General features: G+C 47.6%; 1 protein-coding gene across 2 annotated transcripts; it reads left to right on the top strand.

Annotated features, from left to right (window-relative positions):
- The first annotated feature begins 34 nt into the window (after positions 1 to 34).
- KIF4A (kinesin family member 4A) lies at positions 35 to 17,880 on the top strand. Of its 2 annotated transcripts, XM_066182150.1 has the most exons (30): positions 40 to 354; positions 432 to 546; positions 1,240 to 1,430; positions 1,676 to 1,765; positions 2,365 to 2,531; positions 2,713 to 2,807; positions 2,991 to 3,110; positions 4,592 to 4,767; positions 5,262 to 5,323; positions 5,983 to 6,118; positions 6,600 to 6,658; positions 6,840 to 6,945; positions 7,588 to 7,653; positions 7,934 to 8,119; positions 8,508 to 8,611; positions 8,845 to 8,989; positions 9,452 to 9,562; positions 10,023 to 10,106; positions 10,711 to 10,824; positions 11,021 to 11,170; positions 11,731 to 11,825; positions 12,268 to 12,397; positions 13,110 to 13,280; positions 13,620 to 13,727; positions 13,901 to 13,978; positions 14,062 to 14,154; positions 14,845 to 14,991; positions 15,755 to 15,871; positions 16,519 to 16,638; positions 17,156 to 17,880. In XM_066182150.1, exons 1-30 carry the CDS (start codon positions 226 to 228, stop codon positions 17,336 to 17,338), a joined length of 3,648 nt encoding a protein of 1,215 aa, XP_066038247.1. In that variant the 5' UTR covers positions 40 to 225; the 3' UTR covers positions 17,339 to 17,880. The 2 variants fall into 2 exon arrangements, with proteins under 2 accessions (XP_066038248.1, XP_066038247.1); XM_066182151.1 differs by lacking the exons at positions 16,519 to 16,638; positions 17,156 to 17,880 and adding an exon at positions 16,064 to 16,492 and having other exon boundaries at positions 35 to 354.
- The last annotated feature ends 1,384 nt before the right edge of the window (positions 17,881 to 19,264 follow it).

Genomic DNA, 19,264 nt, shown 5'->3' on the forward strand with positions numbered 1-19,264 from the left:
GCCGTTAGGCCGGGGAGCGGCGATTCAGCGACCGTCCTGCGGCCGCCCCGCAACACCGGGCAGGGCCAGGCCGGGCCCGCTCCAGCCTCACACTTGGCCCAGGGCTTCCGCTTCGCCCCCGCTCCTTCCCAGAGCCCCGCTGAGGCCGCTTCGCCCCCGCTCCACCCACACCCCGGGCAGGGCCGCAGCGGCTCCCGCTCCGTCCCCGCTCCCGTGTCCCGCAGGATGGCGATGACGGACGAGGATGAGAAGGGCAGCCCGGTGCGCGTGGCGCTGCGCTGTCGGCCGCTGGTGCCCAAGGAGACCAGCGAGGGTTGCCGGATGTGCCTGTCCTTCGTGCCCGGGGAACCGCAGGTGAGGCTCGGGGGGCTCCCGGGGGTCCCGCGGCCCGGGCGCGGTTACTAGCGCTGCCCCGTCCGTCTCCTCCGCAGGTCGTGGTGGGCAATAACAAGGCCTTCACCTACGACTACGTGTTCGATCCGTCCGTGGAGCAGGAGGAGGTTTTCAACACAGCGGTGTCGCCTCTGGTCCGTGGCATCTTCAAAGGTTTGTCCCCGGTCTTGTGCTTTTGGAACCAGTTCCTCTCCATAAAGCGAGGTGTGTGTGTGTAGGGGGGGGGTGTTCTCTGGCGCCGCCTGGTTTCCCGAGACTGCCTGTGTGAGGCAGTTTTCATGGAAGACCAGAAGAATTTGAGTGGGAAGGGACCTTAAAGCCACCCCTGCCATGGGCAGAGTTGCCCAGATTGCTCCAAGCCCCATCAAACCTGGCCTTGGACACTTCCAGGGATCCAGGGGCAGCCACAGCTGCTCTGGGCAACCTGTACCCCACCCTTCCAGGGAAGAATTTTTTTCCCAATATTCCTCTGGCAGTGGGTAGCCATTCCCCCTTGTCCTGTCACTCCAGGGTCCTTATGAAAAGTCCCACTCACTCTTTAAGAATAACAAAATGAATTGATAAATATCGTGTTCCAGGATGCTGCAGTGGAGCTGGGATGCAGAAAATTTGTCCTATGTTTCTGTTTAGCTCTAATAAAACATCCAGTCCTAAAAAAGAGCTGAAATAATAATTTTATCTGTGCTTTATTGAGTTTTCATTGCCTTTCTTTTTCCACCCTCAATGTTCCTGACTGTGATCTGTGCTTGAAGCTGGTCTAAACTGATGGTTTTCTGGAAGGGTGGTTTTCAAAAATGCAGCTTGCTGTCCCCACGTGGCTCATATGTGTGCCCTTTGTTCCCCCAGGATACAATGCCACTGTCTTGGCCTACGGACAGACTGGATCAGGAAAAACCTATTCCATGGGAGGCACCTATGCTGCCCACCAAGACTATGAGCCCAGCGTGGGGGTCATCCCCAGGGTCATTAAATTGCTCTTTGAGGAGAAACAGCAGAGGCAGGATTGGGATTTCATCCTCAAAGTTTCTTATCTGGAGGTAAAAGTTTTGTTTTTTTAATCAAGTTAGGAATAAAGGGAGCTTTGAGGTCACCTCCTTCAGGTAACAGGTGCTGATTAAGTCAACCCCTAAGATTCCAGGCGGTTTTGTCAGTCCTTTCTGATCCAAGGTGTCTTTCCCTGAAGATGAAATGAGTAAAATGTGATGCCAAATTAGCCCTAATTTCAGCATAACTGTCCATTTCTTTGGCTGTCAACTCTGAGATGCTCCCCTGCTGCTTCCAGATCTACAACGAGGATATCCTGGACCTGCTGTGCTCCTCCCGAGAGCGTTCCCAGATAAGCATCCGGGAGGATCCCAAGGAAGGCATCAAGGTCTGTCCTGCTGGATGTGGGAGCAGGAGAGGGTGGCAGGGCTGGGGAGTGAAGGGGTTTATGTGGAATTTTCTGTCATCCCTAAAGCAATGGCATGGGGCAACACAGAGAGATCCAGGGGGGCGGATCTTCAGGGAAAGCACAGCTTGCTAAGGAGCACATCCAGTCCCTCCTGTTCATCCCCTCTCTGGTGTGTGCCCCTGGGACCTGCCTCTCCAGTACCTTATTCACACAAATCCCTTCCCCATCAGTCCCTTCCTGTGACTGGCACAGCTCTCAGCTCCCAGTTTGGCCCAGGATATCCATGGATTTGTCTCTGGAGCCCTGAGGAGCTCTGTCTCCATCCCAGAGCACAGCTGGCTCTGGAGCAGGTAGAGGAATTTGGAGGGTGTTTAAGAACAGATGATGTTGATTCCATGTTCTTGAAGTGAGATTCAGAACCAGTTTTTCCTGGGAGTTGTCATGCCAGGCCCCTGGCTGGAGGTGACACTGATTCTTGGGAATGGGCTGGCACAGTCTGAGGTGCAGGGAGATTTTTCTGATCCCAGGTGGGATGAAGAGGAAGCAGAGGATAAACAATCTTTCCTTCCTGGCTACAGATTGTGGGGCTGACAGAAAGAAATGTCACTTGTGCCCAAGAGACCGTGTCCTGCCTGGAGCAGGGGAACAACTCCAGAACTGTGGGATCCACTGCCATGAATTCCCAGTCATCCAGATCCCACGCCATCTTCACTATCTGCATTGATCAGAAGAAGAAAAATGACAAGTGAGTGTCATTGTGCAGCTGACGAGAGTTACTTTTCCAAAATTTCCTCATCCTGGTCCTGAGTTCTGCTTCTCAAGGCAGTTCAGGTTTTGGCTCTCTGAGTTTTCAGCTCCTGGTCTGCTCCTCTTTTTCCACCTGGAAGTTTACCTGGGGGGAGTGAGACAGTTTCTTTCTTCCCTAGGAGTTGCTGTTTCCACTGCAAGCTGCACCTCGTGGATCTTGCTGGCTCTGAGAGACAAAAGAAGACCAAGGCTGAGGGAGATAGGCTCAAAGAAGGTCTGTGGGCTGGGACTGGTGGAAATCAGGTTTCTTCTCACTGGGGAGTTAATGAAAGAGCAAAGCACTTCTTTAACCCTTTAATCTGCTTTTTTTGACTGTGTTAAAAGTTTTACTGAGGGCAGGAAATGAGGAGTTTGGAGCTGTTGAGGTGGCTTTTCTCACTGAAGCTTTTGTCTGCAGGAATCAACATCAACAGAGGGCTCCTGTGCCTGGGGAATGTCATCAGTGCTCTGGGAGATGAGAATAAAAAGGGAGGGTTTGTCCCCTACAGAGACTCTAAGCTGACCAGGCTGTTGCAAGGTGAGAGCAGATGATGACAAAAGCCTAAACTTACAAGTGCTTTTTTAAAGAACAAAGCAGGAGAAAACCCCACAGCTCAGTGCTGCTACTGCAAAGGGATTTGTTTATTTAATTCCTCACTGAAGCCAGGCCTTTCCTGGACTCTTTAGGTTGCAAATGCAGTGAGATAGATAAACTCAAAACAAGTTCTGCTCTCCTGTACTTTGTGTGACAGGAGGAAACAAGACAAATTCATGGCATATTTTTGGTAGGAAGAGGAGAAGTCTGGGAGCAGAGATCTATTATTGTACCTTAATTATAGCAGCTCCCTGAGTGATGTCACAGCCAGAATGAAGCTCCAGCTGCCTGTGCCTTCCCTGGGATTTGTTTTCTTAGTCTGAACATCTGGTCTTTATTTTGCAATAGCTGAAATTTGTCTTTTAATGTATTTTATTTAGTTACCCTTTAATTTGGGCACAGCTTTAGTAATGAAATTACTTGGGTTTTTATAGTAATTACATAATTTGGTGCAAAAGCTCTTCAGTATTTTCCATGTCTGAAAGTACCTTGTTAAAACCTCGACTGGGCTGGTTGTGGGGCCCTTTTTTTTTCTCTCATCAGTACCTTTAAGGAACCAATTTGTAAAAAGCCAAAGGATGAAGTTCCATGTAGCTTTGTGATCTGTTCTTAGCTAGTAATTCCATAAATTGGAGAAAATTCTGGATATTTGTGAGTTTGTCCCACACTGTAAGGGCCAGCCTGGCAGAAAAGAGGCTATAATATTTTGCGGGACTGCCCCTCGAAGATGTTTTGTAAATCAGAAGTTTAGTGAAGAACAAATAACAAAGTAACAAAACATTGCAGAAAACAAATAATAAGTCACACACGGGTGTCTGAGAAATCTCCTACACCTTGCTAACACACCTTGAAAAGCCTTTTTCTTTTGGGCTCTTTCTTGAGTACTAAATGTTTTAGGAGGGATAGCTTGGCTTGCAACCAATAGAGAGGGATACAGGGTTTGAAAAAGAGTGATAAGATACAGTAGAGGCTTCTGTCTTGGCCCTGAGCCAATCCTTGTCAAAACGGTATGGAAGAATCTAGGTTCTTTACCTTAAGGAGTAAGCCTTAAACTTTCCCTGTTGTGGAAACACCTGCTGGGTGTGTGGGGTGCACTACTACAGAGATTCATGGAGGTCTTGTTACTAGAGGGGAGGGGAAAACCTGAAAGAACCAGGCCAGAAGTGGCATAAAGAAATTATTTATTAGGACAACAACTGCAGCTTGTGCCATGAAATCTTTGGTTTCAAAGCCTGACCTTGGCTTTCAAAAACTCACTTTAATTCAGAATTGAGTGGGCAGAGGAGAAAGTAATGATTGGCACCACAATCCAGCTGTTTGATCTGCATTGTGGGGATGCACTCATGGGGTTGAGCCCTTGAGTGGTGACATTTCACCGTAATTGCTTCTCAGACAGCTTTGACATTGTTTCTTTTTCATCCCAGACTCCCTGGGTGGGAACAGCCACACGCTGATGATCGCCTGTGTGAGCCCGGCCGATTCCAACCTGGAGGAGACTCTGAACACTCTGCGTTATGCTGACAGGGCTAGGAAGATCAAAAACAAACCCATTGTCAACGTGGACCCCCAGGCAGCTGAGCTGCACCAGCTGAAGCAGCAGGTACCGGGGGATCGCCTCAGGTTCTGAGCTCAGCAAACCCCAAGGGAAGGCACAACCTCACAAAAAATGCAAAACAAAACGCATTGCTCCGTCTTTGGAGGTGGCTGGGAAGGGGATACGTGGATGTTTGTTGGAGTTTTGCTGTAGCCACAGAAAAGTGGTGGTGCTGGTGTGATTTAAAGTTCCCTTCCACCCAACAAATCATTGCCTGGCGAGCTACAGGCACAGTTAGAAATACAGAGATGGTTTGGTGCTTTCCTGACATCTCCTGCCTGTGCCCAGCCATGGTGGGAAAGGAAAAAGTTTTCCCTGGCATGATCCTAGAGGGAAATGAATGGCCTTTTATTTGAGGAGTAAATTACTTGAAATACTGTAACAACACCACTCATTTCCACAGGCAGTGGTAAAAGGGAAGTTATGGAGGAAGGGAGTCAGGAAGACCAAGGATCCATGGTGCTGCTACATTTACAAACAACAATTATTTGTCTTTGTAGGTCCAGCAGCTCCAGGTGTTGCTGCTCCAGGCCCACGGAGGAACCCTGCCTGTGGCTATCAGGTAAGATTTGCTATTGAATGTCCTGTGGATGTGTATTTATCACACTCCAGAGAAGTCTCTGGATCTCCTTAGCTCTGGGCGGTGCTGTGGAATGAGGAGACAGATTGGCTGCCTTTCCCCCCCCCCCCCTTTTTGCCATTTTCACTGGAATTCCCTGGGATATTTAGTTTTGTAGCAAATACCTCATGACTGCAAAAATCTGTTGCAGGAAGTAAAAGAGGAACCAGGAAACACCTCCTGAATGAATTCCTGGATAGACGAATCAGTCTATCCCTGTTCTCCTCACCCCTGTACCCCTAAATGTGAGATACCTCTACCTCCATTATCCTCAAAAGCACAAAATGTGGGACAGAGTTGGATTGTGCAGGTGTTGTATCCTGGGGATGTTTCAAAACCACGTACATGGAGTTCACAGCCTCTGCTTGGAGGGTTTTCCTGCATTCTGGAAGTGTCCAAGGCTTGGACAGAACCTGGAGCAGCCTGGTCTGTGGAAGGTGTCCCTGCCTGTGGCAAGGATGGGGCTGGATGATCTTTAAGACCCTTCCCTCCCAAACCATTCTGGGCTATATATTGTAAATTTAGCAAATTATAATAATTTTGGAGGTGACTCTGTGCTGTCCCAAAGCCCAAACTCACGCAACTGTTCCTTGCTGTTGCAGTGGTTTGGCCCCCCCAGAGAACCTCCCATCCCTGATGGAGAAGAACCAGTCCCTGATGGAGGAGAACCAAAAGCTGAGCCAGGGACTGACTGAGGCTGCTGAGCAAATAGCACAGATGCTGGAAAGGATCATCCTGGTAAGTTCAGTTATTCCAGGAGAGCTCTAAATTGCTGGCAGTTGATTCAACAGCAGCTCCTGTATATATGACATATGGAGAATCTCTTAAATGTTCCTTTCACATTGATTCCTGATCAATGTCTCAGGAAAACATTGGAAATGAGGAAAATCGGTCAGAACCAAAGACCTGCCAGAATCTGTTGGCCTTTAGTTTCCCTGTGGAAAAAAGAGACCTGAATCATTCAGCTTTTTAATACTTTGAATATTTTATTTTAATTAGCAGTTGCACACTTGTGCTCCCCCTTCCCCACCCTGCTTTTTTCCTATTGCCTGTAGTGTCTATCCCTGAAAAAATGCTGTGAAATCCAAACTGGTGCCCCTGACCATGAAAGATCTTTCTGTGCATTGATTTTCACACTGCCAACCTTTTGCTGCAAATTAATCAGCAGATTTCTGGCTTCTGCTTTTCTACAAATCAGTATAATTCTGATTGCTTTTAGACAGAGCAAGAAAATGAAAAGATGAGTGCAAAACTAGAGCAGCTCCAGCACCACGCTGTGTAAGTGTCCCTACACCCTTCTCCTGGGGATAATATCCTTGGGAATTCAATGTTTTCAGTGGGATAAACCGTATCCAATCCATCTGAGGGTTTGTTCATCCAGAATTAATTCAGAGGTTGCGCGGGGAAAGTTGTTCTTCCCTGGTACAAACTTGCCATGGGCTTGTTCCCATGTTTCCAGGTGCAAGTTGGATCTTCAGAAGCTGATGGATACTGTGGAAGATGCAGAATTAAAGGAGAATGTGGAGGTCATCCGGAACCTGCAACAAGTTCTCGCTGAGCTGCAGGTAAGGCTGAACCCAGGGAGGAGGGAATTGTGTCAACTTACTTAAATCTGGGATTCTGCTCCCAACACCTTCCCTCAAGGAACCCGGGAATTAAAAGTGTGAAATGACTCTTGACATCGACTTCAAAACTGTCCTGTTGTGTTTTAATGCTGCAGAAAGGCCATTTGTGCTGCTGCTGGGTGGGGGAGACAGAGGAGTCTACATGAAAAAACCTGATACTGGAGTTTCTCATGGATTTACACTCCCTAAATTGGATGGAGTGTTCCTTCTAAATTTGGTGATTTTTTTGGACAATGTAAATTGCAGGAACCTGAAATGGTTAAATAGAAGCTTCCAGGCTTTTGTCTAATGGCGGAATTTCAGTTCTCCCTCACTGGGCATTCTTCTGTTCTCTCCTCCTCTTCCTGTTCTCTCTGGAGAGAGAGTTCAGGGAAGATTTCAAGGAATGCCTTTTCCAACTAGACAAGGAGGAGTTTCCTCACATTCCTTGAGGAGGAGGCTGGTGGTCTCTTCTTTCCAGAGAGGTTCTGGCCAGAGGAGAATCACGTTGTGGTTTTCCATAATGTGCCAGTAGACTCTTATTTCCTTAGTTTTATTTCATATTTCCCTTTTATCCCAAATTTTCTTCTCTCTGTCCACCAGATTGAAAACGCTGCCACCACAGAAGTTGCTGCAGAGCTGCCAAGCTCTGAAGAGGGTTCTCCAAGGGTAAGTGAGGGGCTTAGCAGTGCACACCTCACTGGGGCATGGCTTTATTTTCTCATCCTTTTTACTTGCTCCCTCCTGCTGATTTTCTAACCCAAATGCTTGATAAATCATCACTCTTGTCTGTGCTGTTTTAACTCAATGCGTTCAGGGTCAAGAACTTGTTCTCATTTCTGCGTATCTGATTTTTTATGTAAAAATGAATTTGAAGAGCTCTGTAGAAATAGATCGTGTAATTCAGGAGCTCTGGATTGGCCTCTTCTCAAGGCTGTGTCTCCTGCAGGAAGCAGAAGTGGACCAGGAATCCAAGAGACCCTCCAACGACTTCAGCACCCTACATGCCCTGCGCCAGGCACAGCTGTCCAGGGAGCTGATGGAGCTCAACAAAGCCCTGAGCCTGAAAGAGGCCCTGGCCAAAAAAATATCTCAAAATGATGCTCAGCTGGGGCCCATTCAGTCCCACTACCAGGTAAAGCTGAAATCCTCCTCGGTCAGTTTGTTTTTCCCTATTTTTGCTAGGGAGGGAAGGGAAAACACCTGTCCTCTGGGGCCTGTTCTGATTTGGGTCTATTCCTTAAGCTTTGAGTCCTTACTCCCTTGGGCAGTTTTCCCTGTTGTGCTGGGATCTCCCATCTCTGAAATGATTCAGTCAGGACATGGACCCAGCAACTCTGTGCCCACCAAATCTCCAGAGTGAGCTGGGCCAGCCCCTGTGACCCTCACACCGCTCTTGGGGAAGGTGGTTTACCAGCCTGCTGCAAAGGAATGAGGCTTTTCAGGGTTTCTCTGTCTTAAAGCTTTGCTTCAGGGTGTCCTTCCAAGGTTTTTATTTGGAGATTTATTATTGTCCTTTCTAGACCAGTATCAAGGATCTTGAAGTGAATGTCAGCAGTTTGCAAAAGGAAAAGGAGGAATTGATGCTTGCTCTGCAGATGGCAAAGAAGGACATCAACCAGGCCAAGTAAGAGGGCTCTGCCTGCAACTCTGGGGGTCGTTAATGTGTCTGAAAATCCAATGTTGTGTACTTCCATGATCTCTAAAAGGTTTTTTTTTGATGTAAAATTGTCCCTTTAGCGTGCCAGGAGCTGCAGAGAAGCCTCCTGTGGGCTTGCAGCAGCAGCAAAGGTGACAGAGGTGATATTTTTCATGTGGTGTCTCTGAAACTGGAGAGGATTTGTTGTTGTTTCTCTCCAGGCTGAGTGAGCGACGCAGGAAAAGGCTCCAGGAGCTGGAAGCACAAATAAGTGAGCTCAAGAAGAAACTGAATGAGAAATCCAAGCTCTTGAGGCTAAAGGAATCCACGGAGCGCACGGTGTCCAAACTGAACCAGGAGATCATGGTAATCAACAGCCACCTCTGGCTTGAGCCAGTGTGGGCAAAGCAGCTCACAGGCAGGAATCTCAGGAATCCCAGAAATCCCAAACAGGAATCCACTTTCTGTTTAGTCAGATAGAAAACAGTGGTTTCTGGCAAGATTCCTTTGGCTGCATGACCACAGCAGGCAGGTGACTACTGAGATTTGGGAGGAAAATAAGTCCAAAGTATCTTCTGCCACTTTTAATTGATTGCCTCAGTCAAGTCATTTGATGCCTCTTTGGTTCCCCTAAACTGTGGCTGTGTTGGTCTTCCCTTTATGCCTAAAAAAAAAAAATCCCTGTTTTGGGAGAGTGTCCTGAGTGGGAGCACAGTAAGATTTCCCACCTGCCACTCCCCACACCTGGCAGGCACAGAGGGAATGGAAGGTTGAAGCTCTTTAGGATGTAAAGCCTGGATAATTCTTCCAGCTGCTGGTGTTTTTCAGGAAATGAAACAGCAAAGGGTGCAGCTGATGCGCCAGATGAAAGAAGACAGTGAGAAATTCAGGCAGTGGAAACAGCAGAAGGCCAAGGAAGTGATCCAACTGAAGGAAAAGGTGAGTAAACAAGCTCCTCACACTGTTCCTCCCTCCAAAGGGCTGCTGCAAGGTTTCTGTAACTGGGAAGCATCTGAGAAGAGCTTGGGAATGCTTTGAAGAGAAGCTTGGCTTATGTGGCTGCCACTTTTCACCACTTGGACTTGTTTGTGGCTGGAGATCTTCAAGCTCTTGCCACAGCTGTGACTCCGCTCTAAAGCAAAAAGCAAAGAATAGTCAGTATTTGAAGGATTTGGAGAGGAAGGGTTTGGCCTTAGCATGGCCAAAGGAATGTTGGATCTGCAGGTTAATAAAATCCAGGAGCTTTGTGGTGGCTGAGTGCAATGGTCAGCAAACACCTGGAGTTTGGTGTCACAATTGCTGTCCCTCAATGCCTTGGGATGCTCGGTCTGGAATTTTGGGGCTGCAACCTTTCTTTTGTCATGGAAAATATGACTTTTCCAGCTGTTTTTCCTTGCAGGACCGTAAGAGACAATATGAGCTCCTCAAGCTGGAGAGAGATTTCCAGAAACAGGCCCATGTCCTCCGACGCAAAACAGAGGAGGTGAGGAGCCAACATCTCCTGGAAATTCCCAACCAAGCCCTAAAGTCTGACAAGTGGGGTTGGAGGACAGAATAGGATACACAGAAAACTCTTAAAGGAAGTTTAGAGGCTGGAAAGAAAAGCATTTCTCTCTGTAAAAGCTTTTTCTCTCTGGAGAAATCCCCATTTCTGACTTAGGGCCTTTGAGGGATCCCAGTTAAATTTGCTCCTTGAAGGCCAAATGACTCTGAACCCCAGGTTCCTGTGGCAAATCCATGTAGATTCCAAGGTAGGAAGTGAGAAATGAGTTGGGTGGTGAATCTACAAGGCTGGAGTTCAAAATCCTTTCAGGATGGCTTTGTAAAAGAAGTGCATCTTCACCCCCTCATTTTGGGTGTTTTCTTCGACCTTCAGGCCTAGAAGCAGCTTCTCTTTAGAGGAGGAATGGCAGCAAAGGAAATAAATCAAGGGCAGGAATCCTTGAGTTAAACCAGGATAACCTAAGATTTAATAACTTTGTGCTCTCACTGTCCCAGTGTTTGCCCTGGGCTGGGAATCCCTGATCTTTCCAGCTTTAGCAGATGATTTGCAGTCCCTGTTCAGCTCCTTGTGGCACCTTTTCCAGGCAGCAGCTGCCAACAAACGCCTCAAAGATGCCCTGCAGAAACAGAAGGAGGCTGCAGATAAACGGAAGGAAACCCAAAATCGGGGCATGGAAGGAATTGCTGCAAGAGTCAAAGTGAGTAACAGCATATTTGCATCCCAGCACTGGGCAAACTGGGATTTGGGGTGGGTGCTGCTCGTCTTGGTGGCTGGAGCACAGTAGGAGGACTAGGGAATTGCAGTGGGATTATTCCGTTTCTCTGAAGTGCCTTCAGAGGGTTCAGTCCTGGATTTGAGCTCAGCCCACTGCGTTTCGGGGGTTATTTTTCCAGAACTGGCTTTTAAATGAAGTCGAGGTGCTTGTCAGCACTGAAGAGGCTCGAAGACACCTGGCAGACCTGCTGGAGGACAGGAAAATCTTGGCAAAGGAGCTCCTTCAGCTGAAAGAGAAGCAAGATCCTAACCCCCCTCCAAAGCTCCGGGTAAGAGGGACATTCCTTTTCCCACCCCACCCCTCTGGCTATTCAGCAATACTGGATTCATTATTCTTACTCCTACTTGAGTGGGAGTACTTCCTGTTCCCTCAGAGGGTGGGGATGGATCCTACCCTTGGCCAGCTTTCTGGGAGAAAGGGTTAATGTCACGGCAGGGACAAGAGGTGCTGAAGGAACTTGTTACTTAATGGAATTGGGGAAATTTTTTTTTCCTTGAAAGGGCAGTAAGGCTTTGGAACTGGCACCCTAGGGAAGTGGTGGAATCACCATCCCTGAAAGAGTCCAAAAAATGTCTGGATGTGGCACCTGGGGACATGGGTGACCTGTCACGGTATGGGGAATGGTTGGACTCAATGCTCTGGGATAGCTTCTCCAGCCTCCAAGATTCTGAGGGATGTGAATGGCTCGCTCACCTTAGCAAAGGCTTTTGAGAAGGAGCGATGAAATTGAAGCTGTGGGGAGATGCCTGGAGGCTTTTCTAGCTGGAATATCTGTGAAAGTGTGATTTCCTCCCCTGTTCCTGCCCTGGATCCGTGTGCTGATTCCAGAGGCGCACGTACTGCGTGTCTGACCTGGAGGATGCGGACACGGATCTCTCCATCTCCAAGCAGATTGAGAGCCTGCAAACAGAGATGGAACTCAGGTAAGGTACTGCCACAAAGCTCATCCACACGGCCTTGCCTCTGGCTTTTTCCTCATTTCCCTCCCAGCTCTGGGAGCTGGAAGAGGATGTAAAACACACAGACTGACCCTGGAAATGATGAGGGAAAGCTGTGGGTTTTCCTGGCTGGAATTTTTCCAAAATGTGGGGAAAATCTTCAGGCACTTAAACTGGGTGTTTTGAGCTGTTAGTGAGCACCTCTGGAGGTGAAAACCTCCACTTGGCCCCACTCCACTTTTATTTGGGAATGTGGAGTGGAGGCAAAACTCCCCAGGGGAGCAATACAGGCTCCAGGTGCTCTACTGAGCAGCAAAAATCTCAATTTATAATATTTTACTTAATATTCTGAGAACAAACATTAGCTCAGAAACCAGCCCTGGTTTTCTCCTGTGTTATAACCCCAAATCCATGGATCCTTCCCCAGGAGTGCCCAGATAGCAGATCTGCAGCAGAAGCTCCTGGATGCAGACAATGGAGATCGGCCCAAGCAGCGCTGGGACAACATTGCCACTATCCTGGAGGCCAAATGTGCTCTGAAGTATCTCCTGGGGGAGGTAAACCTTGAATTTTTCCTCTTTTATCCCTGAAAATAGAGGCTGTAAGTCTGCTTAGCCACAAATAAAAGGAAATTACCAAAGGAATTTGAGTAAAGCCCTCTTGTAGGGGATGAGATTTATTCCCTTCTCCAGTTTGGATTACAGTCATCTATATTGGGGAGTGAAATCTGAAAAACAGGGAAGATGGAAGTGGAATAGATGAGGATCTGGAGATACCACCTAAATGCTTGCATGGGAAAGGGCAAATTTCAAGAGTGGAAAGAAAAGAAAAGAAAAAGTATCTAAAATGCTTGCTGAACAAGCAGGGAAACAAGGGCAGTACTGGCTGAGGTCAGGGGTAGCACTGGAATTGGTGTTGAGATGGGAAAAAGAGAAACTGGGGTATTATGGGATCAGGGAAAAAGCAACTGAAGGACAGAATTACTTGTTGCTCCCTGGTGCTTGGAAATCAAAGGAGAAGGGTAAAAAGGAAAATACTCGGAGTGTTGCAGGAAGGGATGTGACTTTAGAACTGTGAACAAGACCCTCAGCTCCCTGGTTTGCACTTCCGAAGTGTCTGGCTCTAAATCTCTCCTGGTTTCCTTGGTCCTGAGGGCTGCTCCAATTCCTGGGGTGGCTAGAAGTTACAGGGATGCTTCCCCTCCACACTGCAGCACCTGTACCAGCAGGGAATCCCTGTCCCAAGTCATCCCTTGCTCTTGTTTTCCAGCTAGTCTCCTCCAAAGTGCAGGAGAGCAAACTTCAGGGCAGCCTGGAGCAGAGCCAGACCAGCAATTCTAAAATGCAGAAGGTGTTGATAGAAGAAAGAAACAACGCAGCAGAGCGGGAGGCAGAGTTGCAAAATCAAATTTTGGTGCAGGAACAGCAACACCAGGAAAAGGTGAATCACAGCTCATGGAAATTCTGGAGTCTGATCTCCAGGTCTGCTCGGAGAGAGAAGGGCAAGAGGGGATGTGCTGAAAGGAAGCTGGTGCTGAATAGCAACTCAAATTTTGTTGAACTTTTGCTGATGGTTCATTAAAAGCCAAAGAAATCTGTGTTTATTCAGAAACTTTCCTCCTGCTTTAAATGAGGAGGTTACACCTGAGCACAAAATCACTTTTCAAGTAGATGAGGCTGGAATTATGCTGGAAGTGGCCGGAATTTTCCCTGAGCCTGGACTTTGATGTCAAGTGCTCTTTTCAGAAATTCACTCCTGTTTATTCTGACTTGCTTTTAGGTGCTGTACCTGCTGAGGCAATTCCAACAAAAAGAAGCAGCTGAGAAAAGATTGGAAGACTCCCTAAGTGAGCAGGAGAAACAAATGCAGGAGCGATTCCGGTTCCAGGTACAGTGGCTGGGGGAGGGTGGGATCCTTTGGCGTACCTGGAATTAGGAGAAGGATTGTGTTCCCTTAGCAGAAGCCTGCATGGGGTGGTTGCTGTGCAGGCTGGAATAACCTTGGGGGATTTTCTTTTCTTTATCTTCAATGAAACAAATTTCCTCTTGTCCTCCAAACAGGAGGAAGAGCTGGAAAAAATGAGGGAGGTCTGTGAGAAGAACCAGGAACTCCTTCGGGAAAATGACTCTTTGAAACAGGTAGAGCCTTGTACAGATACCAGGGCATCGTGGCAGTTGGGTTTAATGGATTTTGCAGACCTAATTCTTGTCCCTTTCGACAGAAACTGCTGCTCCTCCAAGTTGCCAGTGGCCAGAAGATCCAGCAAAGGCCACCTGAGGGTCTAGATTCTTCTAATGATTATGTTCCAAGCAAAGTAAGAGGCTGCACAGTTTGTATTGTGCCTGAATTCTTTGCCAGAATTAATCTTGGCTTTTGATAATGTGGTTTTTCTTTCTCCCAAACTGCTTTTACCAGACACTTGTTCAACTCATTGAAGTTCTGCTCATTGAAGTGGCCCCTTCAGTCCTTTCCACAAGACCCAAATACCTTGCATTACTTTTTTAATTAATAAAAAATAGGCAAACAACAGGCAAAATAAAAAAAAAATAGGCAAACAAAACTCCCAAACCTGTTTCCTCATTGTAGTTTTGACTCTTTATCCTCCTTCACAATCCAGACTGTTTTCCTGCAGCATTCCCAGTCTTCAAATTATGGAGCAAGGCACATGTGTCACAGCAAACTTTGCTGCTTTGCAAAGAGACAAATCTTTGTGCTAGGAGGAAGAAATTATTTAAAACTCTTTGGACAGGAGCATGACACTTGTTTTTTGTCATGTGATGTGGCAACAACTCAGACTTCCAAGGATTTGTCATTAATAGTTTAAGTTGATTGAATTTTCAACCCTGCTGATTGGTTCTTTTTTTTCCCCTCCCTCACTCCACAACCTTCTTGGCTGTGAGGGACTCTGAAAACCTCAATTAAACCTCAATTAAACCTCAATTAAAATATAATAATTACTAATAAAATAGAATCTCTGTGATTTTTCTGGTGACCTGTGTTGCAGCCCAAGGGCCGTCGGCGGGCAGCCAAGGCCCAATCTCTCAGCCCCACGATGGATGTGGAGGACCTGCTCTCTGACTCTGAGGAACTGGATGATTCTGACTGGCTTCCTGAGAAAGCAGGCAGAGGAGCAAGAAAAAACTATATGGGGGTAAGATCCAGCTGCCCTTGATCCAGTGTCTGTTAGGGAATCACTTGGCTGTGTCCAAGGATTGGGTATGGAGCTGTGTGTGGTGTCTCCACCGTTCTCAAAGTGGCAGGAATGGGTTATTTGGGTGCATGGGGGTATTTGGGACCTTCCCGCAGACACATCAAAGGTTGTCTGCAGTTAGCAACGCCTTCCTGCACGGGTTTTCCCTGTCCAAGTCACCTTCTCCCAGGTTCTGTTCTGCTGCCCGTGCCTGAACTGGCTTCTGCTTCAGGAACAGCCCAAATTGCAGCCAGATCCATCCCGGGAGCTAATTTTAGGGAAAAAAAAAAAAACCCAGACATGATGGCCTGTTGTGGATCCCTGTTTCTTTTGGGAAACTGCAGCTTCCAGTCCTGACAGAGCCTCAGCTTCCTCTGTGTCAGTCTGGAGCTTCAGCCTGTGGCTCAGAAAATTCCTGAGGCTTTGGGGTGGGGACTCACTCTTTTTGTGGGGGTGTGGCACAGAAACTGGGATCCTTTGGCATAACCTCAACTCAGGCACTGGGTAACTGAAGGTACTTATCCCGTAGATCCTGAAGATAGATCTGTAGGTGGAGGGGTTTTATTCTGGATATTAGGAAGAAAATTATTCTGGGATGTGGGACTAGCAGTGAAATCCGACAAGGGGCAGTTTGGGGATGTCACTCTCCTTGAGATGCCACAGCTGGCAGGACCTGGAACATTCCAGGAGCATCCTGGCCATTGGATCTTCCTTCTCTCCACAGTGCTCGTGCAAGGGCTGCTGTGGGAACAGGCAGTGTGGCTGCAGGAAGCACGAGCAGCCATGCACCAATGGCTGCAACTGTGTCATGGCCACCTGCAGGAACAGGGGGCAGAGCCTGGTGAGTGCTGCCGGCTCTGGGGGGGCCACAGGGGCTGCAGGGCCTGGATTTGGGCAGGAGTGAAACTGGATGAAGGGATAATTCCCACACAAGCATAGTTTGTCCAGGCAGAGCACCTGCACTTTGCTGAAACTCAGTAAATGTTGCTAATTAGTGCCTCTCTGGTAACTTGAGGACAATTTTCTACTGCAGGACCAGACTCTGCCTTTTGGCACAGGCTTTTGGAGATACACAGTAGAGGCTTTCGTGTCCCCACTTCTCATCCACAAAATCTGAGGAGAAAGAATTGCAGTTTTCCTTTTGGACTCCGTAAATTAAAGTTGTGTCTTTGGCTTTAAACAACACAAAACCTTGACTCATTCCCAGATTTCTTTTTAAGAATGGAAGGGGTGGTTTGGGGAGGGGATTTTAGCAGCAGGAAGGTCCATGAGAAACTGATGTTCCTACTGGGAAATTTGCTCTTGGATCTAAGAGATGTGGAGCAGGGACATCCCATAGTGCTCTAATTATTGCCTATTTTATGGAGGCCTAGCCTGAGCTGCAGCATGCTGTACTGTGGAAGACTTCCCAGCTGGAGAGCAGGGAGCTGTGGTGGGAAGGGAAGGGATGGATGTTCTGCAAGAGCTTCACTCTCTGCTGCCCCTCAGGAAACTACACCTGAGGAGGACAAAATGGACTCGGAGGGGTCCTTGAAGCTGGAAGACCCCACGGAGGTGAAAGCAGAAGAGAGCTTTTTCCAGCCTGTGTGTGTCACTCCAACCTCAAAGGTATTCCCAGGGGAGAGCAGAGCTGATGAATGAGGGATCTTGAAGGGAAATCACCCCAGAGGAGAAGCTGCTGCTGGAAAACTCTGCACAGCTCCAAGCGACTCGTGGGGAAGTTTAGAGTGCACCGAATTCCTAAGTTTCCACACTGAAATGATGCCATAGGCTTGCCATGTTTTCCTGCAGCACCTTCAACAAGGAGAGAGAAGGGAAGTTGGGAGCTTGCAAGATAAAATCATGTCTGTCCATGTTCAAAGTGACTTTAAGCTGTTGTGCTCTCTGATCTGGCACATCTCATTTTGCCTCAGCTAAACAAATTCCATTATCCCATGGGAACCCTCTATTCCAGCTGCTGTCTCTTCCTGCTGGATCTTGGTATTTTGTCAAAAAATAAGTCTTTTTCCTGACTTGAGTAGAAAAAGCAACTCTTGAGGTCAGCCTGGCACTTGGTGTCCTGCTGCCTCTGGTGGGTTACTCCAGCAGTGACTAACTCCAAAGATTGTCCTGTGCTTTCCCACAGGTCCTGCAGGACCTCACAGACCGGGAGATGCTCCTAAAGATTCCAAGCACTGTTGCCTCCCTGCTCAGGAAGGATAAGGAGTCTCAGGAGAACAAGAACCCCTTGCGGAAGAAGAGGAAGATGCTGAGCCGCAACATCGGCTTCTTCTCGGGCTGCACTCCCATCAGCGAGGAGTTTAACTGACCTGGAGCTTTCCCATCCCTTTAGGCCACATTCCTGGTGACTTCTGAGGGAGTGGGATTCTCCTGCTAGAGCAGCAGCTCCTGCCCTCACAAGGGAGTCAAACTGCTTTTTGTTGGTAGTGTCTCTGTTAATATTTGTGTGTTGGGGATAAGGGAAGGGTAAGAATCTTTCTTCTAGAATTCTTGGAGTGAATGGGGGTGATTTTTCAGGTGGATATTCCCAGCTTCCTCCTTCCTGCTGCGGAGCTGTGAATGCTGGGTACGGTTTCACCTGTAATCTTGAAAGAACTCTGCACTGGAGGTCTGCTCCTGCCTCTTCCTAGGGAGCCTGAAGGAACTTTTCCAGCTGCCCTTGGAGAGCCATGGAGTGTGAGAAGCTCTGGCTGAAGTCTTAAATCAGCAGCTCTTAACTGGGCTGGCTTTCTGGCCCCTTTGGCCTCTGGACTGTCCTTATTCAATGAACCTAGAAACTTGGTCTATGTGAATAAAATAAAGATTTTAACTCTGGTTTGTAGCTTCTATTAAAGGAATTAATAAAAGAAACCTGGCTTGCAGTTGGAATTATTGTGCACAACTCCCCCCAGCCTCCACTGGGCTCTCTGCAGTTACACTTGGTCTTAAAACCAGTCTAGGATTTGCTGCCATTGGGACCTGTCCAGACATCCCAAACAAGGTCCTGCTGCTTTTTCTTGCCCTCAGCCCTAAGTTCTGAGTCTCAGTAGGAAGAAAAGGTGATAAATGTAATTTTTGTTAAATTTAATTTTTTTTAATGCCCATGGTGGTGACCCAGCCCTTCCCTAGGACATGCACAGGGATGTGGGATTTGGGTTGTAGTTTCCCTGACCTGAGAATCCTTAATTTATCTGTTGGATGAGGGCTCTGCTAATTTAGGGAATCCCAGGATGGGTTGGGTTGGAGGGGGCTTTAAGGATCATCTGCTTTCACTACCCCGGGTTGCTCCAAGCCCTGTCTAACGTGGCCTTGGACACTTCCAGGGATCCAGGGGTCACCATAGCTTCTCTGGGCACCCTGTGCAAGACCCTCCTCACCCTCACAGGGAATAATTCCTTCCCAAAATTTCCCTCCTTGACCTGGACTTCAGTCCTCTCCCTGCTTTCCAAGTCTATAAAGGCCCTACAAGCTGTAAAGTATTTCCAAGTGATTTAAATGAGCTTGGAAGTTCTGAGGGCTTATGCCCTAATAGAAGATTGTCTCTTCCCTAGTGCCATGCTACCCCACAACCCATCCTGTTCCATCCCACAGCCCATCCTTTAGGATCAATCCCGGGTCAGGAGGTTGGTGCTGCAGAACAGACGCAGCACAAAGGCACCAAATTGTGCTTGGAGATGTCAGGGGCTGAGGGGAGCTTGCCCTGCGGGATGAGGGAGCTGCAGGATGGGGACAGAGGTGGCACCAGGGGCAGGAGAGAGGGGACAGCAGGGGCTGCCTGGGGCCCAGCTCTGACCCAGGGGCTGCTGGCACTGGGGCAGTCCCAGGGACCTGGAGCAGAGACATGGAATATCCTGAGTGGGATGGGATCCACCGGGACCATGGATGCAGCTCCTGGCCCTGCACAACACACCCCAATGATCCCACCTTGTAATAAATTATACTGGAAATAATATATCATTCTAGACAACATTCTATAATTTTGTCCTATCTCTGTTGTTTTAAATTACTTTATATTAGTTTTATATTGATTATAACCAATATATACACATTTATACCTGCCAGCAGTAGGCAATAACACAGTTGTGAGTGGAAATGTATTTCTATATATTATTATTATTTTAAACTGTGGATGTGTGAGAGACCACCCAACAGTTTCATGTATATTTATTTTAATACTTATGTATATATTTATAAATATATATATATAAATATGCATATTTGGATAGTATATATATAACAAAAAGTGTGTTTATGT

This window comes from Chamaea fasciata, unplaced genomic scaffold (assembly GCF_029207755.1).
Source record: "Chamaea fasciata isolate MVZ Bird 193981 ecotype frontalis unplaced genomic scaffold, bChaFas1.0.hap1 SCAF_4, whole genome shotgun sequence".
Classification (NCBI taxonomy): domain Eukaryota; kingdom Metazoa; phylum Chordata; class Aves; order Passeriformes; family Sylviidae; genus Chamaea; species Chamaea fasciata.

Excerpts from the sequence above, each read along its gene's own strand:
- KIF4A (XM_066182150.1), top strand. The coding sequence starts at position 226 with ATGGCGATGACGGACGAGGATGAGAAGGGCAGCCCGGTGCGCGTGGCG. Across the intron at positions 4,768-5,261 it reads TGCACCAGCTGAAGCAGCAG|GTCCAGCAGCTCCAGGTGTT; the intron begins GTACCGGGGGAT and ends TTGTCTTTGTAG. Across the intron at positions 10,107-10,710 it reads TCCGACGCAAAACAGAGGAG|GCAGCAGCTGCCAACAAACG; the intron begins GTGAGGAGCCAA and ends CACCTTTTCCAG.